Source organism: Microtus pennsylvanicus, chromosome 15, assembly GCF_037038515.1.
Source record: "Microtus pennsylvanicus isolate mMicPen1 chromosome 15, mMicPen1.hap1, whole genome shotgun sequence".
NCBI classification, from domain to species: Eukaryota; Metazoa; Chordata; class Mammalia; order Rodentia; family Cricetidae; genus Microtus; species Microtus pennsylvanicus.
In genome coordinates this window covers 16729827-16755387 of record NC_134593.1, presented here as the reverse complement: position 1 = coordinate 16755387, position 25561 = coordinate 16729827, and the positions used below count along the sequence as shown (strand labels likewise).

Here is a 25561-nt window from a genome sequence, read left to right as displayed (position 1 = left end):
ACGATTTAACCTGGCATGATTTCTGTCATCCAGGCCTCTACTCTCACTTCTGAAGAGCCAAGTAGAATTCAGGCAGCAGCTAGACAGTATGCAGATGAGGCCCACCTAGTGGACAGCATAATCCCTGTGGGGAAGTAGCCCTGCCAGCCACAGAACCACACTGGGATTATCAACCAGGCCAAAACAGGCCACAGAGGTGGGACATCATGGTCCGCTGCCTCCTTCAGGGTACAGAGATGGTCTCAGAAAAAAATAGTTAATTTTGATAATCTTTGGGAAATCACACTGACAAAAACCCAGTCATTTTTTTACACCGATTACAAGAGACCATGGTTCAATGTACTAGACTGGACCCAGCCTCCCCAGTGGGAGCCATGGTCCTGGCTACTCATCTCATTTCTCAGTCAGCACCAAATATTAGAAAAAAGATTTAAGCTGGGCGGTGGTGGCACATGCCTTTTATTCCAGCACTCAGGAGGAAGAGGCAGGTGGATCTCTGTGAATTCGAGGCCAGCCTGGTCTACAAGAGCTAGTTCCAGGACAGGCTCCAAAAGCTACAGAGAAACCCTGTCTCAAAAAACAAAAAACAAAAACAAAAAAGAAAGAAAGAAAGAAAGAAAGAAAGAAAGAATTTAAAAATGTCTCCAAACCCCATACAGGTAAAAAATCCTCACCACCCCCCTCAGCTGGGACACCCATACTGGTACCATCTCTCCATGTTCAAGCAGGCCCCTACTCAGGATACTTGGTCTGTCCAGCAGTTAGGACACTCCACCTTCTGGTTTTCCAAGATGCCACAATAGAGGGTCTATCTGCTCCTCGTCCTGGTTTGTTGGCAAGGAAATAACACAATTTCCCCACACATTCACCATAGAAGCCATGCTTCTACTGTATGTTGAGGGAGCTGGCTACTTTCAATGGTATGTTTACGGGTGAGAGACTCCCTCACTAAAGAGAAGAAAGTTTGCAAGGAGGACTCAGTGGTGGGGGATGGTACAGAACACACGAACCTGAGTGAGTCACTGAAGTAAATGCCGCTTCCCAGATTTCCAGGGTCTGTTCTTTGCACACCACGGTCTTCGGCTACTTTAGGTAAAAGCAGTCCTCTGAAAGAGAGGGCAGGACCATGATTTACCAGAAGAAAGGACTCTTCCACACAGCCTTGAAACTCAGTGACCAACAGCAGATTCGCCTGTCTTTACAAACCTCAGGTCAGAGTTCAGCTGGCCTTTCATACCTGCAGTCAACCAGTCATGGATTCAAAATATTCAGAAAAAAAATTCATCAGTACAGAACTCTCCCAGCACAAAAACCATGGTATTCTCTACACAGACAGGACAAGGCAGGCTTCTCTTATGGATTACAGAAATATCAATTGCTTGAATTTTGCACCAGAAGATTGAGTTAATTTTGAAAAATGGCTTTTGAGACCAGGCAGTTGTGGCGCACACCTTTAATCCCAGCACTCAGGAGGCAGAGACAGGTGGATCTCTGTGAGTTCAAGGCCAGCGTGGTCCATAGAGTGAGTTCCAGGACAGTCGGGGATGCTATACAGAGAAACCCTGGCTTTTGGGGTTTTGTCCTATACAGAAAGAACTTTTCTATACAATTAATTTGTTTTTCAGAATTTGGGAGTGAATCCAGGACCTCACTCATGCTAGGCGGACATTCTACTACAAGCCACATCCCCAGCCCTTAAGTTTCAGCTTCTTCTTCCTCCTCTTCCTCCTTTTCTTCTTTTTAGACAGAGTCTCACTATGTAGCCTCAGGAGACCTGGACCTGGCTATGCAGACCAAGTTGGCTTTGAACTCACAGAGATCTTCCTGCCTCTGCCTCCAGAGTTACACTGTCACACCCAGATGGTACCTTTCAATTTTCCTAAGTGCTTGATTAAAAGACAGAAATATACTCACAATTCTCCTTAACCCTGTAACTTCAACTTCTCCTCCAATATTGAGAATTTATCCAAAGCAATCAGAAAACTAGGGCTGTGCTTTGGGTAAATAACCCACACTCCCTGGACACTGACTGTGAAATGTAGACTAGCTCATTTTTATATGAGGTCATTGTGAAAGAGTAATTGATTGTTCTGGCTTTGCGCGTGCATGCCTGCGTGTGTGTATGTGTGTGTTCATGTGCAGTTTTGTCTTTTTGAGTCAGGGTCTTTCTGTACAGCCCTGGCTGGCCTTGAATTCATTCTATAGCCAAGGCTGGGCTTGCACTAGATGCAACTTGTCCTGCCTCAGCCTGCTAAGTACTGGGATTATAGGCATCACCATGCCCAAACTCTAAAGGAGCAACTCATACCTATGTGGAACACTTAAAAAAAAACACAGATATATAATACATAATTACAAATACAAAATTTAAGTGACATATAATTTTCTCTATGAATAGATTTGCTGCTTTTAACTGAAAAGTCCATGTGATTTGTTTATTTACTTTGGCATTGTTTAGGATCAAAGACACACAACTTAGACAAAAGTAGACAAGAAAAGGGAACATTTCACATTCAGGAGCCTGAAAACTAAAAGTTAAAGATACTGCATCTTACCGGGACAAGATTCCAAGAATGTTCCGCACGGGAGATCCATGGAATAAGGACCGTACGTTGCCCAGTTTGCTCAAAAACTCTGTGGCTTCGTTCACTCTGCCAACTCTAAATATCTGCAAGATATCTCCTGGACTCTCACTGGAAGAATTAGAAGAAAACCTTGAGTTCACAGTTAGAAAAAAAATAAAAATCGTTAATGAGTGAAAACTCCAGAAAACTCAGATGTCCGTGGTTCAGCAGTTAAAGGCACTTGTCAGTAAGCTGATGGTCTCCAGAGCCCATATGGTGGAAGGGGAGAACCGGCAACTGTCCTCTGATCCTCATATGCATGCTGTGGCAAGTGCATGCGTTTACACACACACACACACACACACACACACACACACACACACACACACACACACACACACCCTCTCTCTCTAAATAAATAAATAAATAAATGTAATAATACCACAAAAGTTTATGCAAAATATGATTCCAAATTTTTGTCAACTACAGAGAATGTATCATTTCAGTCACATACATATGAAAGAATCCACTTAATCTGTTCACACACACATACACACACACACACACACTGCTTCCTGCTGCTATGATAAACACATGACCAAAGGCAAGAGAAAAGAGTTTTTGTTTTTGTTTGGATTATAGGTTACAGTCCATCAAGCAGGAAACCTGGGGGCAGGAACTGAACAGAGACTACAGAGAGACGCTGCTTACTGGCTGGCTCCTCTCGAACTGCTTTCTTTTTCTTTTTAAAATTTATTTATTTATTATGTATACAGTATTCTCAGTATTCTGCCTGCATGTATATCTGCAGGCCAGAAGAGGGCACCAGATCTCATTACAGATGGTTGTGAACCACCATGTGGCTGCTGGGAATTGAACTTGGGAAGTCCGGAAGAGCAGCCAGTGCTCTTAACCTCTGAGCCATCTCTCCAGCCCTGAACTGCTTTCTTACACAACTCAGGAGCACATGTTCAGGGCTGCCACTGTCCACAGTGGACTGGGCCATCCATATTAATCATCAATCAAGAAAATACCCTGGAGACTTGTTCACAGGTCAATCTGATGGAGGCAATTCCTCAGTTGAGGTTCCCTCTTCCCAGATGATTATACTTTATGTCAAGATGACAGAAAGTAAGCAGCACACACATATAATGTGATCTGTTGATGGAGGAGGGTTATCTGTCTATGTGTTACTTTCATTGGTTAATAAAGAAACTGCTTTGGCCCTTTGATAGGACAGAAAATTAGGTAGGCGGAGTAGACAGAACAGAATGCTGGGAAGAAGGCAATGAGACAGATGATATAGCTCTCCTCTCCAAGATGGACGCAGGTTAAGATCCTTCCCAGTAATCCACCACCTCGTGGTGCTACACAGATTATTAAATATGGGTTAAGCAAGATATGAGAGTTAGCCAATAAGAGGATAAACTAATGGGCCAAGCAGTGTTTAAAAGAATACAGTTTCTGTGTAATTATTTTGGGTAAAGCTAGCTGGTGGCCAGGAGCTGGGAGGCGGAACGCAGCCTGCCGTTCCTCATCACTACAATCTGTCCTCTAGATGCTCCATCCGTGGGCTGTGTCGAGCTACAGCAGGATCCCTCTGGCTATGGGTAGGAAATGTATTCCTTTGTGCACTCACAATCAGAACCCATACTGAATTCCCCAGGAATTAGAAATAACACCACAGGGTTTCTGGCTTCATTGAGTTTACATTCTTTTTTTAAAAAAATATTTATTTATTATGTATATAATATTCTGTCTGTGTGTATGCTTGCAGGCCAGAAAAGGGCACCAGATCTCATTACAGATGGTTGTGAGCCACCATGTGGTTGCTGGGAATTGAACTCGGGACCTCTGGAAGAGCAGGCAATGCTCTTAACCACTGAGCCATCTCTCCAGCCCCTTGAGTTTACATTCTAATGGGAGAGACAAAAATTAAGAAGTTACTAAATTGTTTATGTTACTAAGGAAACAACTAGGTTCAGGAAAAAACCGTGGTAGGAAGGCTACTCTTTTTAGGCGACACTTCCTGGAATATGACACATTGTTAGGGGAACTCAAGTGGGTGGGGTAGGAGGGGCAAACACATCAGGGAGGATGTGGCAGGTCCGGGTGGGATGATGTCATCCCAACCAAAGATGACTGTAGAGTAAATGGAGAGAGACTAAGAAATAATAGGTGCTTAGAAGGAAGAATGGACAGGATGTGATGAAAACATTCATGGTGGCACTGCTGGGGGACAGTGGGCTATGGGCTGAGGAAGCCACGAAGCCTTGGTCAGAAGCATTCTACTGTACCTTGACAGCGGCCATGGGTGGAGTATTTATACCACAGAAATGAACAAATGTCACTCAAAGCTGTGCATGGTGGTGCACGCCGTTATCCTAGCAGTTGGGAAACAGGCAGGAGGATGGAACAACCTCAAGGCCAGCATGGTCTACATAGTGAATTTCAGGTCAGCCTGGGCTACATAGTAAGATCGTGCCTGAACCCATCCACTGTCAACAATCAGGGTATTTAATCCAGAGAGCTGATTTACCAGCATATCCAAGGCGAATCAAAGACAGAATAATTAACAATGAGAGACGCTCCACTCCCAGATACTACAGTAGCTATTACCTGTGGGCAGTGACAGTGAGGTTGAGGCTGATCTTTTTTTTCTTTTGGTTTTTTGAGACAGGGTTTCTCTGTGTTAACAACCCTAGCTGTCCTGGAACTTGCTCTGTAGACCAGGGTGGCTTTGAGCTCACAGAGATCCACCTGTCTCTGCCTCCCGAGTTCTGGGATTAAAGGAGTGTGCCACAACTGCCTGGTGATTTCTTTGTAGTTTTACAGTTTTTAAACTTTCACAAAATATATTAGTTTTAGGTTGAAGCAGGGGGATCCCTTTAAGTAAGTTCAAGGAAAGAATGAGACCCTGTCTCAAACTAAAACCAGACTGTTTTAGCCAAGGAAAATGTAATGTAGAGGAATTATTAATCACAGGCTGAGAATTCAAATCAGCTCGTATTCAGTGACCTGTAACCTGGTTTCAGCTCTGCTTTGTTTTAAAGTACACTGACCGAAAGCAACTCAGGGATTCATTTGGTTTACAGCTCCAGACAATAGTCTATTACTGATGAAGGGTACAGGCAGAACTCAGAGCAGCTACTCATACCACACCCACAACCAAGAGCAAGGAAAGAGAGTAAAAGCGCAGATCCCTGCTTGCTTGCTCTTTCTCCCAGCTAGCTTCTCCAAACTACGGAGTGGTGCTGACCAGTCTTCCTAGCTCAGTTAAAGATCAAGACAGCCTCCTACAGACACACCCGCAGGTGACAGGTTGTATAAAGCTGACTATTAAAAAATAATCAGCCCAGGGTTGGCAGGCACCAAGTCTGACAATCTGAGTTCCATCTCTGAGACCCAGAGGGCAGAAGGAGACACTTGACTCCCAGAGTTGTGCTATGACCCCCACACATATGCCACGGTACACCCCCATACCACTCAAATAAAATGCAGTAATAATAAAACTCTCCCCAAGCTTTTCAATGACGTGTTTTCATGCATAGATGGACATGTGAGAAGAATGCACACCTACGCTGCGCTACGTTCTTAACTAGAAGAGAAACTGAAACACTGTGTATGTGGTGGTGTGACACTGGGGACGGAGCCCGAGGCCTTATGCACACTAAGAAGCTGTGCCACCTTTCTCCTCTGGAAGTTTAAATCTAGCCTTCGACAAGATTAGGTCACAGGCTGGCAAGATGGCCCAGTGGGGAAAGTGCTTGTGGAGTAAACCAGCGTCCACAGGGAAGAGGGACAACCCTGGAAAGTTGTCCTCTGACCCCTTCATGGGTGCTGTGATAGGTGTACACTTCCACTCACACGCACACTTCATATATGCACACAATCACCATAATAATAGCAATAAAATTTGAGTCACCGAGAAAGCAGAGTGGGAGAATGAGGAGAACCTGTTAGTACAGGATATGCCCCTGGATGAGACTGGTTTTTCTTTTTAAATTTTACTTGTATTTGTCGTGTATGTGTGTGTGTGTATGTGTGTGTGGGGGCGCACGTCCATGCCCATGGGTGTCACCGAACTCCTATGAAGGTCAGAGGACAACCTGTGGGACTGCTTCTCTTTTTCCACCACGTGGGTCCTGGGGATCAAACTCAGGTCATAGGGTTTAGCAGCAAGTGCTCTGACCCACTGCGCCATCTCGGCAGCCCCTCGAGATAATACTGTAAACACAGAAGAAAGCACTTCTCTGTCATCTAACTCCAGGTGTCTTGTTTGAAAGTAGAGGATTACTTTCTCTAATTACCTCGATTGGCTTTTTAACAGGACCTCAAAGAGCAGCACTGTTACAGAGCCCAAGGGACTTGCTTTGTGCTTACCCGTGATTACTCCGCAACACTTCTCTTCTAACCCTGGAAAATTCCTCAGTGTTCTGTTCAACATGTTCGATTTTGCATCTCAAGGCTCGGTACTTGGCAAGAGACGGCGGGTTGGGTTTGGATAGATGCGTTTCACAAACATTCACCATGTCTCTCACTAGCTGTGGGTAGAAGTGATACAAGAGAAGTTAGCTACCACACATCCAAGGGAATGTGTGTATTACCTTCATATTTTCTGAAAAGAGAAAAATTAGTTTTTCCTACAAGGTTTTTGATTAATAGTTGGTGTTGTATACTAAACTGAATAAATCTGGGCATGGCAGCTCACATCTGTAACCTTAGCACTTGGGGAAAGGCAGGAAGACTGCTATGAGTGCAAGGCGAGCCCAGGTTAGACAGTAAATTCTAGGCCAGCCCAACTTGCAGTGCAAGACTGTTCTCAAAAGGAAAAACAAAGTTTCTAAAAATCAGAAGGCTTGGTACAATACCAGTTTTTCTGGCTACTTGGGAGACTGAGGCAGGATTACTTGAGCCCAGGAGTTGAAGGCTAGTCTGGGATGCATAACAGAAACTCCCATCTCAAAGACAGACAGACATAGAAAGAATTGCCTCACTGATACCACAGTGGAAGTATGCATTAGTATTATACTTTAAATTAGCTACTTTTCCCACTACTGTGTCAAAATGCCCGACAAAGACAACTTAAGGAAGGAAGGATTGATTAGGTTCTTGGTTTAGGGAGGATAGCCCACCATGGTGAGAAAAGTTGGTGGCAGGATCGTGGGACTGCTGGCCATGTTGTCTGCAGTCAGGAAGCAGCGAGACATGAAACGCTGCTGTCAGCTCACTTCCTCCTTTGCACTCAGTCTTGGACCCCAGTCCATGGGACGCTGCTGCCCACATTCAGGGTAAATCGTCTCTCCTCAGTCAAACAGCTCTAGAAACGTCCTCACAGAAATGTTGAGAGGTGGATTCCAAATCCCAACAAACTGACGTCGAGAGCACACACAATCATCACAAACTGACGTCGAGAGCACACACAGTCATCACAAACTGACGTCGAGAGCACACACAATCATCACAAACTGACGTCGAGAGCACACACAATCATCACAAACTGACGTCGAGAGCACACACAGTCATCACAAACTGACGTCGAGAGCACACACAATCACCACAAACTGACGTCGAGAGCACACACAATCACCACAAACTGACATAGAGGGCACACACAATCACCACAAACTGATGTCGAGAGCACACACAATCACCACAAACTGACATAGAGGGCACACACAATCATCACAAACTGACGTCGAGAGCACACACAATCATCACAAACTGACATAGAGAGCACACTCAATCACCACAAACTGATGTCGAGAGCACACACAATCACCACAAACTGACGTCGAGAGCACACACAATCACCACAAACTGACATAGAGGGCACACACACACAATCACCACAAACTGACATAGAGGGCACACACAATCACCACAAACTGACGTCGAGAGCACACACAATCATCACAAACTGACATAGAGGGCACACACAATCACCACAAACTGACATAGAGGGCACACACAATCACCACAAACTGACGTCGAGAGCACACACAATCATCACAAACTGACATAGAGGGCACACACAATCACCACAAACTGATGTCGAGAGCACCCAAAATCACCACAAACTGACATTGAGAGCACACACAATCACCACAAACTGATGTAGAGAGCACACACAATCACCACAAACTGATGTCGAGAGCACACACAATCACCACAAACTGACGTCGAGAGCACACACAATCATCACAAACTGACGTCGAGAGCACACACAATCACCACAAACTGACGTCGAGAGCACACACAATCACCACAAACTGACGTCAAGAGCACACACAATCACCACAAACTGACGTCGAGAGCACACACAATCACCACAAACTGACGTCAAGAGCACACACAATCATCACAAACTGATGTAGAGAGCACACACAATCACCACAAACTGACGTCAAGAGCACACACAATCATCACAAACTGATGTCGAGAGCACACACACACAATCAGCACAAACTGACGTCAAGAGCACACACAATCATCACAAACTGACGTCAAGAGCACACACAATCATCACAAACTGACGTCGAGAGCACACACAATCATCACAAACTGATGTCGAGAGCACACACACACAATCAGCACAAACTGACATTGAGAGCACACACAATCAGCACAAACGTCAAGAGCACACACACACACAATCACCACAAACATGACTTTTTTGTTTGTTTTTGTTTCTTTTTTGAGACAGGGTCTCTCTGCACAGCCCCGGCTGACGCAGAACTCACTGTGTAGACCAGGTTGGTCTGGTACTCAAAGATGTCCACCTGCCGCTGCCTCCTGAGTGCTGGGATTAAAGTGTGGGCCACCTTGTCTGGCACACGCATCATCTTTACAAGATTCATTTATCTTTTATTTTGTATGTATAAATGTTTTGCCTGCCTGTATGGATGTGTCTACGCATATGCCTGGTACTGGTGGAAGTCAGAAGAGGACATGGGGTCCCCTGGAAATGGAATTGTGGATGGCCGTGAGCTAGGAACTGAAACCAGATCTTTGGCAAGAGCAACAAGAGCTCCTAATCACCACGCTCCCTCCCCTGAGACAGGCTGGTCTCAGACTTGCTATGTACTTGAGACTGCCCTTGAGCTCCTTCTCCTTCTGCCTCCCTTGAGTGCTGGGATTACAGGTGTGCACTACCCTGCCTGGCTTTATTCACCACATAGATATTATTATTATTATTATATTTTCATTGGTTTTTTGACACAGAGCTTTTCTACAGAGCCCTGGATAACCTTGAAATCACTATATAGACCAGGGTGGCCTCAAATTCACAGAGGCCTGCCAGTCTCTGCTTTCCAGGTGCTGGGATTAAAGGCATGTACCACCATGCCCAGTTTTATTTCATTTTTTAAAAACTTATTTATTTTTATCTGTATGAGTATTTTGCCCACATGCATGTATGCATGCCACATGCATGCCTGGTGCCCACAGATACCAGAAGATGACACTGGGTCCCCTAGAACTGTAGTTACAGACGGCTGTGGGCCACCACATGGGTGCTGGGAACTGAGTTCAGGTGCTCTGCAACAGTGGTCAGTGCCCTTAACCACTGGGCCATCTCTTCAGTCCCAATTCACCAAAATTTAAAGTCATGACAGTGCAACACATTTTAAACCGAGTTCTTTATTCCAGGGCCGTACCTGACAAAGGTCCTCTTTCTGAGCTAACAACCTCAGGTTAACTTCTTCAGATGCCGGGTGTTTGTGAGGAATCAGTCGGTAGAAATCGGCCATTGTCTTCTGCAGTTGCTCTGCTGGTTCTCCATTCTTCAGTGCTGTTTTTACGAGAAGGAGAACCCCCTCTGCTTTACTCACCTGCCAACAGAAAAGCAAATATGCTTCTTAAAGTTTAAATCCTGATAATCATAGAAGAGACGTGCATAAAAGTATCTGAAATAGCTGCTGGGGACATTGGAACTACGAGTTTTCTGTAGACCGCTGACTATGCTACAGTTTGGGCCTTTAAAAAAATAGAATATCTTTTATTAAATCTTTCACAGTTTCAGTCCTGTTAGTTTGGGTCTTAACTGTGTTCCTAAAGTCCGGATTTTGAAGCTTAGTCTCTAGGGAGGTGCTTCAGGCAAGAGGTGGGACCTTTAGGAGGAAGAGCCACTCTTTCCCTTTGCTTCTTGGCCTTGAAGTGAGTGGGTTTTGCATCACAATACACTCCTGATAGGATGCTTTGCCTCCTCAGAAGCCCAAACAACAGGCCCAATCTATCAAAGCCTGAGATCTACAACTGTGGGTCATAAGAAATCTTCTCTGTAGAAATGGACTGTCTCTGGTGTGTCCTTATAGTGACTGAAAACTGACTCACACAGCCACCAGAGCAAACGCTGATCTTAAGGTCCAGCTCAGTTGTGAGTGAGGCCAGCAAGGAGGATGCTTGCAAAGCTGGTTTCGGCTCAACTGTGGGGACACATCCAGGGGCTCTTCGCGTCTTTTTAAAAATGATTTTTAATTTATTCTTTGGTAGTGTTACACATGCGTGCGTTTTGATCAGACCCACTCCTTCTCTCATCCCTCTCCTGCTCCTCCTGGATCCTTCTTCTTCTCAACACGTGCCCCGCTACACAAACATCTTTCTAGAAACAACCCACTGAGTTTACTGAGGGTTGCTCGCATTTGTCTAAGTGCAGGGTTATTCTCTGGATCTTGGCAACTTATGAGTGGCTACACCACTGAGGAAAGACGCAGGGTCATCTACTATACATGTGTGGACATGAACGGACAGGAAGACAAATGCAACTCTTGCTTTTCTACACCACTGAGGAAAGACGCAGGGTCATCTACTATACATGTGTGGACATGAACGGACAGGAAGACAAATGCAACTGTTGCTTTTCTTTTTTCTTTTTGGTTTTTCAAGGCAGCGTTTCTCTGTAGCTTTGGAGCCTGTCCTGGAACTAGCTCTTGTAGACCAGGCTGGCCTTGAACTCACAGAGATCTACCTGCCTCTGCCTCCCAAGTGCTGGGATTAAAGGCGTGCACTACCACCGCCCAGCTAAGACTTGCTTTTCATAGAGAAACATAGAGGGATGTCAGCATCAAACCAGAGACATGATCCTAATTATGCGAGTGCATTATGAACATTGCATCACTGGGAATATCTTCTGTCAATCATTTGTTCTTTCAGCCACCATTATACGTAAGAGCAAAGAGAACACCATGTCCTGGTGTGCTAGAAGCAAGCCTGCCTTCCCTAAGACACTGAGAAGGTGAGAGGCTGAAGGAGTTGTTTCAAAGTAGGCCAGGATCTGGGTATCGAAGAGGGGCGCTACCACTCTGTCTTTTGGCAACAACACCCCTGGCACCAACGCTGAGGCCTGTATTGGCCACCACTGAGAACCAACGTGATAGGAACATCTGGTTCTCTTGATGCTCCCTTTCTTCAGAGAATGAGGAGAGGACAGTACGGGGTGGACTTCAGAGGAAAGCAACCAGTTGGCACTAACGTGTACACCAGCCCACCAGGAAGTAGCTTCATTGTGCTGATTCAATGGCATGCTTGACTTACGTCATTCAGGCTTATGCTGTTCACCGGCTTGAGAAGGGTGTGTTCCAGGTGCCCCAGAGCTTCTGCCCAGATCATCTCCACCAAAGTGCTCACCTCCTGGCTCAAAGCGCCTGAACTTATGACCTCCTCCAAAAGCAACTGAAACAACAAAACCACAAAGAATCACCACCAAAAAAAGTCCTCATGAGCATTTTTTGCGAAACAGACACAGGGGCTGGATATGGGTCAGTAGTTGAGCACCTGTCTTGGGTTCCATGTCCAGCCTCACAAACAAAACAACAGCATATATCCAGAAAGGAAGCATTAGAAAACATAACAGAGCCCAAGAGAGGCACCCACTCCCATAGCCAGACACTGCGGCAGGGAATGGCTTGATTTGTCCCTCAGGGTTCATATGCTCGCAGCCTGGTCCCCACGGTGGAACAGTGGGGTAGTAATCCCCACTACACCCCACAGTGGTCGACCCTGAAAGAAGAGACTGGTGGAGGGTACTCAGAACACAGGGCGGAGCCTCAGTGTGCATGGATACTTTTCTTGATGGATGTTCTCCATGTCATTATGTAGACAAGTGGTCTTCAACAGGATGCCAGAGTCAAGGGGCTTATACCTTCAAGCCACTAGATTGTGAGTCAAATAAACTTGTTTTTTGTTGTTATTATTGCTGTTTTTTTTTTTTTTTGAGACAGGGTTTCTTTGTAGCTTTGGAGTCTGTCCTGGAACTAGGCTGGAACCAGGTTGGCCTCGAACTTACAGAGATCCACCTGCCTCTGCCTCCTGAGTGCTGGGATTAAAGGGGTGCGCCACCACTGCCCGGCTCAAATAAACTTCTTCGTAAGGTTTTTAGCCTCGTGTATCTTGTGACAGCAACAGAGAGCATACTAGGATGCTGGGTAACTGGCAACTCAGGCTTCCTTTCCCCACTGGGGTTCCTGTTCCTCGTCGCTCACTGCACATACTCCTGCTGGAGGCCCCCACTCCTAACACTTCTCTCCCATTTTATTCTTCCTCTTGCCTTTTCCTATACTCTGTAAGATGGAGGCCTATCCGTGGCATTAAACCACATGCAGTAAGAGTTAAGGAGCCTGGAGTCATAGCCCCGACTGCAGTGAATTCTTTCAAAGACTGAGCTTGTTGCTGAGATACACAACACATCTTGTGGCTTCTCCCACATCCTAGCCAGTGTTTGTTGTGCTTTCTTGTCGCTTTAAGGGAAAGCCACGCCCACTCCCATTACCTCTGACCTGCCCGCCACCATCTTGGGCCCTTCCTTTTCTGCTTCCTTGACATGCGCATGCGTTTTCTCTGTCTCTCTCTCCTTTTATCTCTCCTCTCTCTCTTTCTCTCTCCCTCTTCCTTAATAAATACTTATGGCTATTTCCTGTGTTTATGTGTCTGTTACCTGCCGCCACCGCCTGTGCGGCGCATGCCCTCCCGCTGGTGGGAAGCTGTAGCCGCTTTTCTCATGGCGGGCTCCGCCAGCCCGCCCAGGGATCGTTTTTTAAGAATAACAGTGTTCATCTCTTAAGTTTATGGTTTTTCGTAGCTTCCCTTCTCCTCTGCCAGATTTGTTCCTGTTTTGTTTTTTTACTTAAGACATTATTTCCTTCTTTGAGACAGGCCTTCAGGAAATCACAGCTGGCTTCAAACCCACTATGCAGTTCTGGATAAATGAACTTCGGATCTTCTCAATTCAGCCTTGGATTATAAGTGTGAGATGCCATACCTGACAAGATGGCGCACACCTTTAATACAGCACTCCGGAGGCAGAGGCAGGTGGATCTCTTGAGTTCAAGGTCAGCTTGGTCTAGAGAGTGAGTTCCAGAACAGCCAGGGCTACACAGGGAAACCCTGTCTCAAAAACAAAAACAAACAAAAAAATAAATGAAGTCAAAAGTAGAGAGATGAGGGGCTAGAGAGATGGCTCTGAGGTTAAGAGCATTGCCTGTTCTTCCAAAGGTCCTGAGTTCAATTCCCAGCAACCACATGATGGCTCACAACCATCTGTAAAGGGGTCTGGTGCCCTCTTCTGGCCTGCAGGCATACACACAGACAGAATATTGTATACATAATAAATAAATAAATAAATAAATATTTTTTTTAAAAAGTAGAGAGATGAGTCAGTGGTTAAGCGCAATGGCTCCCCTTCCAGAGGGCCTGGGTTTGATTCTCAGTGCTTACATGTCGGCTCATAACCACCTGTGACTCCAGTTCCATGGGACTTGGTGCCTTCTTCTGGCCTCTGTGTTATGAATACAGAGTAAGGTGGGACATTTAGGAGGTCCCATGGCGCATAAAAGACAAATACGCCACCAGGCAGGACTCACATGGAAAGTTTATTGGAGGAAGAGAGGAGAGGGAGGGAGAGATAGAGAGAGACCGAGAGACAGTGAGCTGCCTCCCCAGAGAAGTGGGAGTAGGCAGGGTTTGTCTCTTAAAGGGACAGGGACAGAACTGTGCCATGCCAGGTTCCCAAGGGGCAAGGCTAAGGTGTGCCTGGATGCTAACACTCGTCTGTACATTCAGTATACAGACAGGCACACAGGCAAAACATCATACACATAAAATAACTAAAAATACATACTCGAATTGCTGGATGCAGAGGCAGATAAATCTGTGAGTTTAAAGCCAGCCTGATCTACATAATAAGTTCTAAACCAGACAGAGCTACATGGTAAGGCTCTGCTTTAAAAAGAAAATCAACTGGGTGTGGTGGTACCCCACTAAAATCTCAGCACCAAGAAGGCTGAGGCAGGGGGTTTGAGTTTGATACCATCCTGGACTAAAGAGTGAGAGAGTATCTAAAATAACAAACCAAACCAAACAACAACCACACACACCCCCTCCCCACTCAACCAAAGCAGCACAATCCTGGCTTACTGCTTGCAGCTTTTCAGATGCTAATTGTGTTGCTTCCACTGTGAAGCTCTCTTGGAGCAGAAATCCTTGTCTCTTCAGGTCTTCAATATAGCGGTCATAATATTCACTGGCGCCTTCAGAGGTCTGCTTTCCAGTGCTCTCTCTTCTCGTCTGGGAAACACAGTACACAGAAAGGACACAGGTACTTAGGAACACGCTCATCCTCAGTGAATACCTACACCCTGCCATAAAGGGGTTTAACACTATTTTTCTTAAAGAATTGCCATGTTGCTGGGCAGTGGTGGTGCACGTCTTTAGTCCCAGCACTTGGGAGGCAGAGGCAGGCGGATTTCTGTGAGTTGCAGGCCAGCCTGGTCTACACACAAGGGCTAGTTTCAGAATAGGCTCCAAAGCTACACAGAGAAATCCTGTCTTGAAAAATCTAACAAACAAAAAACAACAAAACAAAAGCAACAACAAAAAAGAATTACCATGTTGGTGTGAATGGAAATGTCTCCCACAGGCTGACCTTAGGGCTAGGTCCCTAGTTGGCAGGTGATTTTTGAGAAGGCTTAGAGGTATGGCCTTGCGGTGGGGGGATGGGTGGTTGGGAGAACATCATGGGGGTGGCAGGGCAGGCTGGCACACTTTCCTGCCCTGATATGGTTAAGAGTCTTATTCCCTTGGAACAGAAAGTCCACATAAACCCTCCCATCTCTAAGTTGCACTGGTCCTGGTGTTTTGATTACAGCAACAGAAAAGAAACACGTAAACTGTTCCGTTTTCACCAGGGTAGCCTTAAAGGTGAGGTGGGGGGAGCCCGAGTGGGCAGCACAGAAAAGACTCCTGGTGGGGAAGCATTCGTTCAAGCACCCTTCAGAGCTGGTGGGTTCCTCGTACAACGGTTTAATGAACTTGGAAGACTGGTACTCCTCTTCTTTTTGGAAGTGCAGAAGGTCAATCAAGGGTGGGGAAGAAGAGAAGAAATCCCTGAAGAGGATGGTACAGCTGGGGACAGCATCAGTCAGGACAAAGTGAGCTCCCAGGAGGAAGAGCGCAGGAAGGTTCTGTGCTCAGGCAGATGAAGGGAAAGGCACAGATCCCTCAAGACCACTCACAGGAGGCACTTTCTGCTCTTCCCAGAAACCCGCCCCGGGACACTGAGCAACTCAGCTGACACTGACCCCAGACAATGGAGGAAGATGGAGTCCTGGTGTCCCCTAGATGTTGACTAATCCTGACTCTGAGGTGTACGGCCACAGGGAGATGTCACAGTCATGGACTGTTCGTGTCGGGGCACCTGAACCGTGTAGAAATGATGTATATTCCCAAGTCACTCTATTTAAAAGACAGATGCTAGAGTTTGGATCTTAACTGGACCAGGGCCAAAGAGAACCACAGGGGCCTCATACCTGCTAGGCAGGATTTCTACCACTGAGCAAGAGTCTGGCCCTTAAAGCTTTTCTTTTCTTTTAATTGTTAAAAATGGGTGCTAGGAGCCAAAGCAAGCACTGGACCTCTGAGTCATCTCTCTAGCACCAACCTTCTTAAAGTTAGTTATTTCAGGTAATTTGTTAAGTGGTGGAGAGCGTCCTAACAATGGAGATTTCTGCTAAGATGGCTTCATGTGACAGGGCAAGCAGGAGAAGCCTCTTCCTAGAACACCTCTCACTACTGCTTAGGTGAGGTTTTCCCCTGGCAGGTGGCCAGGGTTCCCCCACACAGACACCAGGAGCCTCTGCTGGAGTGCTGGGATCTGAGCCTCCTAAGGATGGAGGGTAGCCAAAGCACACTAGTATGTGTTAAGTATTTTTTCTTAGGCGACAAACCTCTATGCCAACAATGCAGTAATTCCAATCAGATCAGATCAGACCAAATTAAAAGATACCCAGGTTTAATGGCTACCATCATCACTCCTGGGTGGCCCCTTGGAACGGAAGACCACACACACACACACACACACACACACACACACACACACACACACACACACAAAAAACCCAAAAACAAAAATGGGGAGGCCATGTGTTCATTCTCTGGGGGGCAGTTTAAATAGCCTGTGGGAGTGGTCTTGACTTGGGGGGGGTCACCATTTGGCAGGCTTTTTTGACCCTTCCTGGGGAGGGAGCGTAGGTCAGGAGCTAGGGTGAAGCCCCCAGCTAAACAGTATGATCTACACAGAGTTACTCTCTTCTTTCTTAAAGATATAACACAGCCCATGATTTTTTTTTTAAATTACTTTTTATCCAAATAACAAGTAACCACATAGAAAGTTAAACATCTCCTACCTGGACACATCTGACCCTGGATTAAGGCTCTAACTCTGTCCCCAGGGAAACCTGATAAGTCAGCTAGGAGGCTGGTGCAGTAGGCTCGTAATCCCAGCATTTGAGAGGTTGAGGCAAGAGTGAGATCTGTCTCCAACCTTCCACCCCTCCCAAAACAGCTGTAACCTGTAGTGACACCTCCAGTAAACTCGCACCAAGGTTAGGACTTCACTGCTTTGGGCTTTCTTGAGAGTAGCAATTCATAGGACACAATATATCTCCAGTGTCACCTGGAACCCATGCTCTGACATATGAGCACCTGAGGGTCAGGGATTCCTGAATGGTCCCATCTGAGGTGTGTATCTTTCCTCTCCACCTGGGTGACATCTGGGCTAGGGGCCAGATGAGAAGCTTCCAGAGCCTGTGTGGACCTGTGTGAGGACCTCTCTCACTGAAGAATGGACTCTGTGTCCTGCCAGCCGCTGTGTTTCTGGCCACAGTAGATCTGCAAGGCTGATTATCTATGTGAGAAGACTCCCTGGTGGGCGATGCTTGGTGCACACTTGATTTAATTTTTGGGCGTTTGCTCTGGATCTGTTTTTATTTCAGAATTGTTTTAGAACAGCTGGGCTCCTGACTTGACACTGAACTGGGCTTCTGTGAAGCCTTCCTTGTGATGTCCAGCATTCTGTGACCTGAGTCCTGAGTATCTCATGTTATGATTTTAGCCAATCAGCATGGCTGGCAGTTCCAGGTTCCAGGGCCACACATGTGAAGACAAAGCCCTCAGCAAAAATACCCCAGGGACATTAAAGACCTGGCATGACCCACGTGTGGGATGGTTGGGTCACCTACATATGACACAGCTACATACGCCCTTGTGTGCATGTCTGAGCTCCGTATGACGTAGCTACGTCATCCCCCTGTGTGCATGAGCTAGGCAGCCATATTTAGCCCTCTCCTTCTGCTTCCCCAGGCCTGTACGTGTCTCCTCTAATAAACTCTTAAATGGGTTTGTTGTGTGTTTCGTGCTTCCTTCTCACCCGCTCCAGGTAATTTCACCTCACATGCACAACAGAGTCCGGACTGTCCCAGTGAGTCCCAGGGAAGACTCTGTTATGAGGCAGGTGTGTGGTTCATGCCTGTAATGGTAACACTATGGAGGCTAATGAAGGAGTGCCAAGTTTGAAGAAAGCCTGGAATACAGAGTGAGAAAGTCTCTTTAAGATATGGGGGTGGGGTAGAGTGGGAAAGAAAAGGAACAAAGGAGGAAAAGATGAGGAGGAGGAAAAGATGGAGGAAGAGATGGGAAAGATGGATGAGGAGTAATAAAAAATGGGTGAGGAGGAGGGAAGATAGGTGAGGAGGAGGGAAGATAGGTGAGGAGGAGGGAAGATAGGTGAGGAGGAGGGAAGATAGGTGAGGAGGAGGAAAGATAGGTGAGGAGGAGGGAAGATAGGTGAGGAGGAGGGAAGATAGGTGAGGAGGAGGGAAAGATGGAGGAAGAGGAGGGAAAGATGGGTGAGGAGGAGGGAAAGATGGGTGAGGAGGAGGGAAGATAGGTGAGGAGGAGGGAAAGATGGGTGAGGAGGAGGGAAGATAGGTGAGGAGGAGGGAAAGATGGGTGAGGAGGAGGGAAAGATGGGTGAGGAGGAGGGAAAGATGGGTGAGGAGGAGGGAAGATAGGTGAGGAGGAGGGAAAGATGGGTGAGGAGGAGGGAAAGATGGGTGAGGAGGAGGGAAGATAGGTGAGGAGGAGGGAAAGATGGGTGAGGAGGAGGGAAAGATGGGTGAGGAGGAGGGAAGATGGGTGAGGAGGAGTGAAGATGGGTGAGGAGGAGGGAAAGATGGGTGAGGAGGAGGGAAAGATGGGTGAGGAGGAGGGAAAGATGGGTGAGGAGGAGGGAAGATAGGTGAGGAGGAGGGAAAGACGGGTGAGGAGGAGGGAAAGATGGGTGAGGAGGAGGGAAGATAGGTGAGGAGGAGGGAAAGATGGGTGAGGAGGAGGGAAAGATGGGTGAGGAGGAGGGAAAGATGGGTGAGGAGGAGGGAAGATGGGTGAGGAGGAGGGAAAGATGGGTGAGGAGGAGGGAAGATAGGTGAGGAGGAGGGAAAGATGGGTGAGGAGGAGGGAAAGATGGGTGAGGAGGAGGGAAGATAGGTGAGGAGGAGGGAAAGATGGGTGAGGAGGAGGGAAAGATGGGTGAGGAGGAGGGAAGATAGGTGAGGAGGAGGGAAAGATGGGTGAGGAGGAGGGAAAGATGGGTGAGGAGGAGGGAAGATAGGTGAGGAGGAGGGTAAGATGGGTGAGGAGGAGGGAAAGATGGAGGAAGAGGAGGGAAAGATGGAGGAAGAGGAGGGAAAGACGGAGGAAGAGGAGGGAAAGATGGTGGCAGAGGATCTCTGCTACCTTTTGATCTTGGACTTTCAGCATCCAGCACAGAGGAAACAGCTTCTGTTGCTTGAGCCACCCAGTAGCCATACTATCCATTTCACATCCCAGCTGACTGTGCCCCCAGAAACGAAAACAGCAGGTAGGTAGGCGGCTTGATTCCTGTAAGCAAGCTAGCAACAGGAGGAGTAAAGACACAGGAACATAACTCAAGGCATCACCTGCACGCCGTCAGCCAGGAGGAAGTGTGCGGATATCACAAAGGGGCAGTCCCCGGGGTCCTGGGAAGACTGCAGCTCTACTACCACAGTCTCGCGGCCTCTGTCCGCTCCCACCTGCAAGACAGGGTACCTTTGAGAAGCAGAGCTGTGGAAACTAGCCACCCTCCACATCAGAAAAGGCTGCCTAATATGCTGGAGCAATGTATCTTAGAAAACACAGAAGTATCAAGAGAGTAAAAATCACCCGAAACCCTATCATAGTAATATAATCACTACCAATATTTTTGTATAATTTTTCTTTGTGTATTTATAATGTGACTTTCACATTTTTTTATTATAGAGGGAAATACCCTTTTAAATTTATATTTTATTCAAACATCCAAAAATATAACTGGGACATCACTTCAAAAGCAAATGTTGATTTTAATTTGTGTGACTCTATCAATAAAGTTTTCTGTTTTCCTTTAATCCAAAAAGAACACTTCAACATGGCATAAATGTTTGGTGTCAAATCTATCTTTTCCAAATATTAGAAACAGTTAATGACAAAGTAGAGATTTATTTCTAATGCCATATTGATGTTTTAGATTGTTAAATATTTGGCTGGATTGTGGCTCAGTTAGTTGAGTGTTTGATTAGCAAGCCTTGGGTTTGACCATAAGCACTGGACAAACTGGATGGTGCATAATTATAACCCTAGCATTTGGGAGGTGGAGGCAGAAGGATCAGTTAAAAGCCTTTTTCCACTATGTAGCAAGTTCAAGGCCAGCCTGGGATACACGAGATCCTGTCTCAAAAACAAATATAGCATGAGCATGAATGACTTCCACTAAGAACACTAAAAGAATCTCTTTTTCTTCTTTAAAATTTATTTAGTTTTTGGGTTTCATTTGAGAGGGTTTATTTGGGTTTCATTGTATAGCTGCGGTTGTCTTTGAACTCATAACCCTTTGGCTCAACCTCCTAAGTGTTGGGATTATAGGCATGAAGTACTACAATAGGCAAAAATTTAAACAATTTCTGAGCACAACAGCCAACTCGAGTTACAGGACATGTGATGTTCAGAATATGAACAGCTTCTTAAAACAATGAGGAAATCACCAAAGAGGAAACACTTTCAGAAATTAATCAGTTTCTTTTCTCTAAGTGAAAAATAAGACTCTTGCTGGGCAGTGGTGGCGCATGCCTTTAATCCCAGCACTCGGGAGGCAGAGGCAGACGGATCTCTGGGAGTTCGAGGCCAGCCTGGTCTACAAGAGCTAGTTCCAGGACAGGCACCAAAAGCTACAGAGAAACCTTGTCTCGAACTCCCCCCCCCCCCCCCAAAAAAAAGACTCTTACTTTTTCCAAGACGTTATACTTCACAACTTCAAAGTCTTGAAGAAAATGAGGAATTTCGACATTTTCCGCAGAAACCCTGAAAATTATATAATTAACCATTTAAGACTAAAAGGGAGCTTTGGACCAAACAGAATCTCCCAACAGATCCCCCATTCCTTATGATATATGGAGTAAGTTCTCGATGCCTCCTCAAGTAGTCTAGAAATGGTTAAATAATTGTGAAAAAGGAGCTCTGCATAACGAATTGATTAGTTATCATTTTCTGGTTTTACATTGAAGGTGGGATGTGATAATCATTTAACCTGTGCGATCTGTGAGGGCTGACCAGGGAAATCTCCGTCCTCCTCTTCCGGACTCCCAGCACCAAAGCCAGACCCTAGTGCACAGGAGGTGAGGACAGGCTACAGAAGCAGACACAAAAGACAGGGCCACCTTCTCTAGTCAGCGTGTTTGGTCTCTGACTCCAAGCAATGGTTTTCTGAACCACAAGTCCTTTATAGTATAAAGGAGTCCAGAGTATCACCTGTCCTTTGCTTGTTGGCTTTGTTTTGTGAGGCAGGGTCTGCGTAGGTAGCTCAGCCCTGACTCAGCCCCCAAGTGCTGGGATTACAGGCACGCATCACCCCCCTTAGCACCATTTGTACTTTCAATACCACGACTGAAGTTTTCAAAGTATTTGGCTTACTGGGTGACATCAGTGTTTTCATTCTCTGGTGTGTTGTCCAAAGACACATCTTCTGTTTCCACCTCTGGAATTAAAAGGAAAACTTGTTAGCTGTTCAAAGATTTACAATTAACTGTGAACCCAACTGCTAGAATTGCTATGATTTTTTTGTTTGTTTGTTTGTTTTCTTTTTCCTAGTCAGGGTTTCTTTGTGTAGCCTTAGCTGTCACTGGAATTTACTCTGTAGACCAGGCTGGCCTCGAACTCACAGAGGTTCACCTGCCTCTGCCTCCCAAGTGCTGGGATTAAAGGCATGTGCCACCACCACCTGACCTTGTTATGATTCTTAAATATGATTATTTGTTAATAATCATAATTAATTTGATATAATTCCCTCTCCATTCAGTGTTCTGGGGACTCACACTCAGGGCCTTATGCAAGCCAGGTAACATTCTATCGCATACCCTCAGCCTCAGTTAAGTTTTTGTTTTGTTGGGTTTTTTTGGATGTTTTTGGTTGAGCGTTTCACCATGTTTCCCAAGCTGGCCACAAACTCCTAGGCCCCAGTGATCCTCCTGTATCATCTCATCAGCCCAGCCATCACTTTCTTCTTTCTTGGTTTTTTAAGACAGGATTTCTCAGTAGCTATGGAGCCAGTCCTGGAACTCACTATGTAGGCCAGGCTGGCCGCGAACTCACTGAGATCCACCTGCCTCTGCCTCCTTGAGTACTGGGATTAAAGGCGTGCACCACCACCACCTGGCTAGCAATCACTTTCTCAACACCAAGGATTATTCTACCCCCAGTTAAATTTACACATGGGGCCTGGGGATTGCACCAATAGTAAAGCGGTTTGCATGTGTGAGGCGCTGATTTTCAGCCCCAGCAGCCAAGCAAAAGGCCGAGGACGGCAGGGCAATCTAGAAACCCCAGTGCTGGGCAGCAGGAAACAGGAGGACGCTGGGGCTCCCTCAGACCCTCTTAGACCAATTGGTGAGCTCCACACCAGTGGGAGGCCCTATCCAAAAGGAGGTGGACAGCACATGTGCACCATGGGGCATTTATCTAATAAATACATTAAAATATAACAGTTTTCTTAAAAAATTACACATCACATATTCTGAGGCAGTCAGGGTTTACTAGTCATTTTAAGTCTAACCTCAGTAGACTTACACATTGAAAAATTTCTATCTGTAGCTAAGCCGGCCTTTTATCCTTCAGGATTTTGTTTCCTGGGTCTGAGGTGAAATGAATTATTTTGTAGTATTCCTGGATAATTTTTTCCCTCACTACACCTGTGACATGTCCAAATGTCTACCACGGCATCGATCACACATTAAGGGTTTGGTAGGACACACTCACCAACACAGCTCTTGTCACCGGGAGGGGACACGACAGCCTCACCAACACAGCTCTTGTCATCTGGAGGGGACACGACAGCCTGTGACTTGGGATCATAGTTCTTCACATCCAGGAGTCTCCTCTGCTTGATGGAGTCCCATATGAAATCTGGGCTTGCAATCTGGACATCATTCTTCTGGATGGAGTTCAGCTGATACCGACTCAGGACGTCAGCATTGTCTAAGATCACATGTGTGCACTAAGGGAAAACAGTACGTTCATTATACAGCAGCAAAAATAATATTTACCAACAGTAAATTTAACCCCTAAAGGTCCTATTTTATTTAAAAGTGTTTACGTTCATAGTGATTTTTTTCAGATTTTGAAAAACACAATGTACAGTTCTAGAAAAACTTTAAAAATGAACATGCTGTCACCCCCTGATCCCCGCCCCAGCCCCAGTTCTAGACCAAACCTAGAGCCAGGATCTGCTGCTGGGAGAGCACCCACCACTGAGCTCCATCCTCTGACCTAAGCCAATAGTGACCACACTGTGGGTATGGATGGGCTACATCACAGGTAGCTTCCAAGTGCTCCATGCTGGGAGTGCACTCATGCATACATCTTTAGTACTTCTTCTATGAGCTCTTGAGGCAGAGGCAGGAGGATCTCTGCGGGTTCAAGGCCAGCCTGGTCTACAAAGCAAGTTCCAGGACAGCTAAAGTGGTTACACAGAGAAACCCTGTCTCAAGAGGAAAACACACACACACACACACACGAAAACAAAAGAAAAAGAAAGAAAAAGAAAACGGAGGTATCAAAAGGTATTTATTTTGTTACTTTATAGTTCTATTTGGTTTTTTAAAAACTGGGACTGCACGTGTGTGTCTCTGTGTGATGTGTTTGTTCGTCTGTGTGCTGTGGGTGCGTGTATAAGCCACACCGTGCACATCAAGGTCAGAGGACAACACTGGATGTCAGTCTTCATGTACCTTGTTTGAGACAGGATCTCTTTGCCACAGATAATACACATATGTGTGTGTATCCACACATACATACTTCTGTTTCTACTTCCCGTATCACTGTAGGAGCTCAGGGATTACAGACCATGTTTCTTCATTTGCATAGCTTCTGGGGTCCAAACTCAGATCTTCACTTTACCCACTGAACCATCACCCTAGCCTCCCGTTTTTTTCTGCTACAGTGTAAATAAAGAGTACATGCATATTGTAGATATCTATAAAGTAATAACAGGGATCCACTGACCCTCCCCCACAGCTGCTCCTCATAGATCTTTCTAGAGCTCTTCTTCACAGGCAACGGGTATAACCGCACAGAGGGTAGCACACTTTTATACTATCTGAGCTTGCTTTTCCACTTATAGAAAGTTTATCTTCAAGTTCATTCCTCATCATTAGGTATATACAGATGTTTATTTATTGTTACATCTGACTGCATCTTTCCTTTTAAGATGGTCTCCTGCAGCCCAGATGGTCTGGAACTTTACCCTCACACCTCAGTCTTCCAAGTGATGGGATTACAGATGGGAGCCACCGTACCTGGCTTTGTGTCTCCTTTATCACTGCTGCTGTGCATGTTTCAAATACTTACATACATTGGCAAAAATAAATAAATAAATAACAAAAGTTCAAAAGATCTCACACAGCATGTGAGAGTTTCCCAAACAATGGAGACCCTTGTCTCTACCCAGAAGACAGCTTACTTATGACTTCTTTTTTTTTTATCTTTTTGGTTTTTCAAGATGGGGTTTCTCTGTGTAGCCCTGGCTACCCTGAAACTCTCTCTGTAGACCAGGCTGGCCTCGAACTGACAGAGACTTGCCTGCCTCTGCCTCCCGAGTGCTGGGATTAAAGGTGTGCACCACCACCACCAGGTTTACTTATTACTTCTCAGTGGATTATTATCTACCCATGAAAACAGAGGCTGGGAACTCAGGAAGCCATGTGATGGATGCATGCAGATATCTGCCTGGACTGAGGCAAGTGGGGACTGCTCTTTGTGGTGCCCTGCTGGAGCTGAACTGGCCTCTTAGAGATGATGAGGCTCTCCATGGTAATACCCGGATGGACCCAGGGAGAGGCAACCAGGGTCAGACCTAGCAACACAGGGGAGAGGAAAGACAGGGCTAGCAGGTCTGGGACATACTGCCTTGAGACTTCCATTCCACTTGTGAAACTGTATCTAAACTCTTAGGCCTACAGTTCATCTCGTGAGAAGCAGCAGCTTCCTTCAGCTTTTCTGAGGTAAGAAAGCTACTGCAGAAAGACTAGTTCACATTGCGCTTCTGCCCCTGCGCTGCCCTCCTGGCCAGTGACACAGCGTGCCTTTCACAAGCAGGTACACTATGACTCTCCTCTTTA

General features: G+C 46.1%; 1 protein-coding gene across 3 annotated transcripts in view; it reads right to left on the bottom strand.

Annotated features, from left to right (window-relative positions):
- The window catches only part of Parp4 (poly(ADP-ribose) polymerase family member 4), a 91177-nt gene that overhangs the window by 56077 nt on the left and 9539 nt on the right, over positions 1-25561 (bottom strand). Inside the window, exons 3-12 of one of the 3 annotated variants that reach the window (XM_075949007.1) lie at positions 23202-23439; positions 21861-21924; positions 21176-21251; positions 19835-19948; positions 14976-15125; positions 12099-12236; positions 10223-10396; positions 6948-7108; positions 2556-2693; positions 1011-1106 (exon numbers count right to left, since the gene is read on the bottom strand). In XM_075949007.1, coding sequence (XP_075805122.1) covers positions 1011-1106; positions 2556-2693; positions 6948-7108; positions 10223-10396; positions 12099-12236; positions 14976-15125; positions 19835-19948; positions 21176-21251; positions 21861-21924; positions 23202-23439 — 1349 coding nt within the window. Of the gene's footprint in view, positions 1-1010; positions 1107-2555; positions 2715-6947; positions 7109-10222; positions 10397-12098; positions 12237-14975; positions 15126-19834; positions 19949-21175; positions 21252-21860; positions 21925-23201; positions 23440-25561 lie in introns of all 3 variants that reach the window. The other 2 variants (XM_075949009.1, XM_075949008.1) reach the window with 2 other exon arrangements.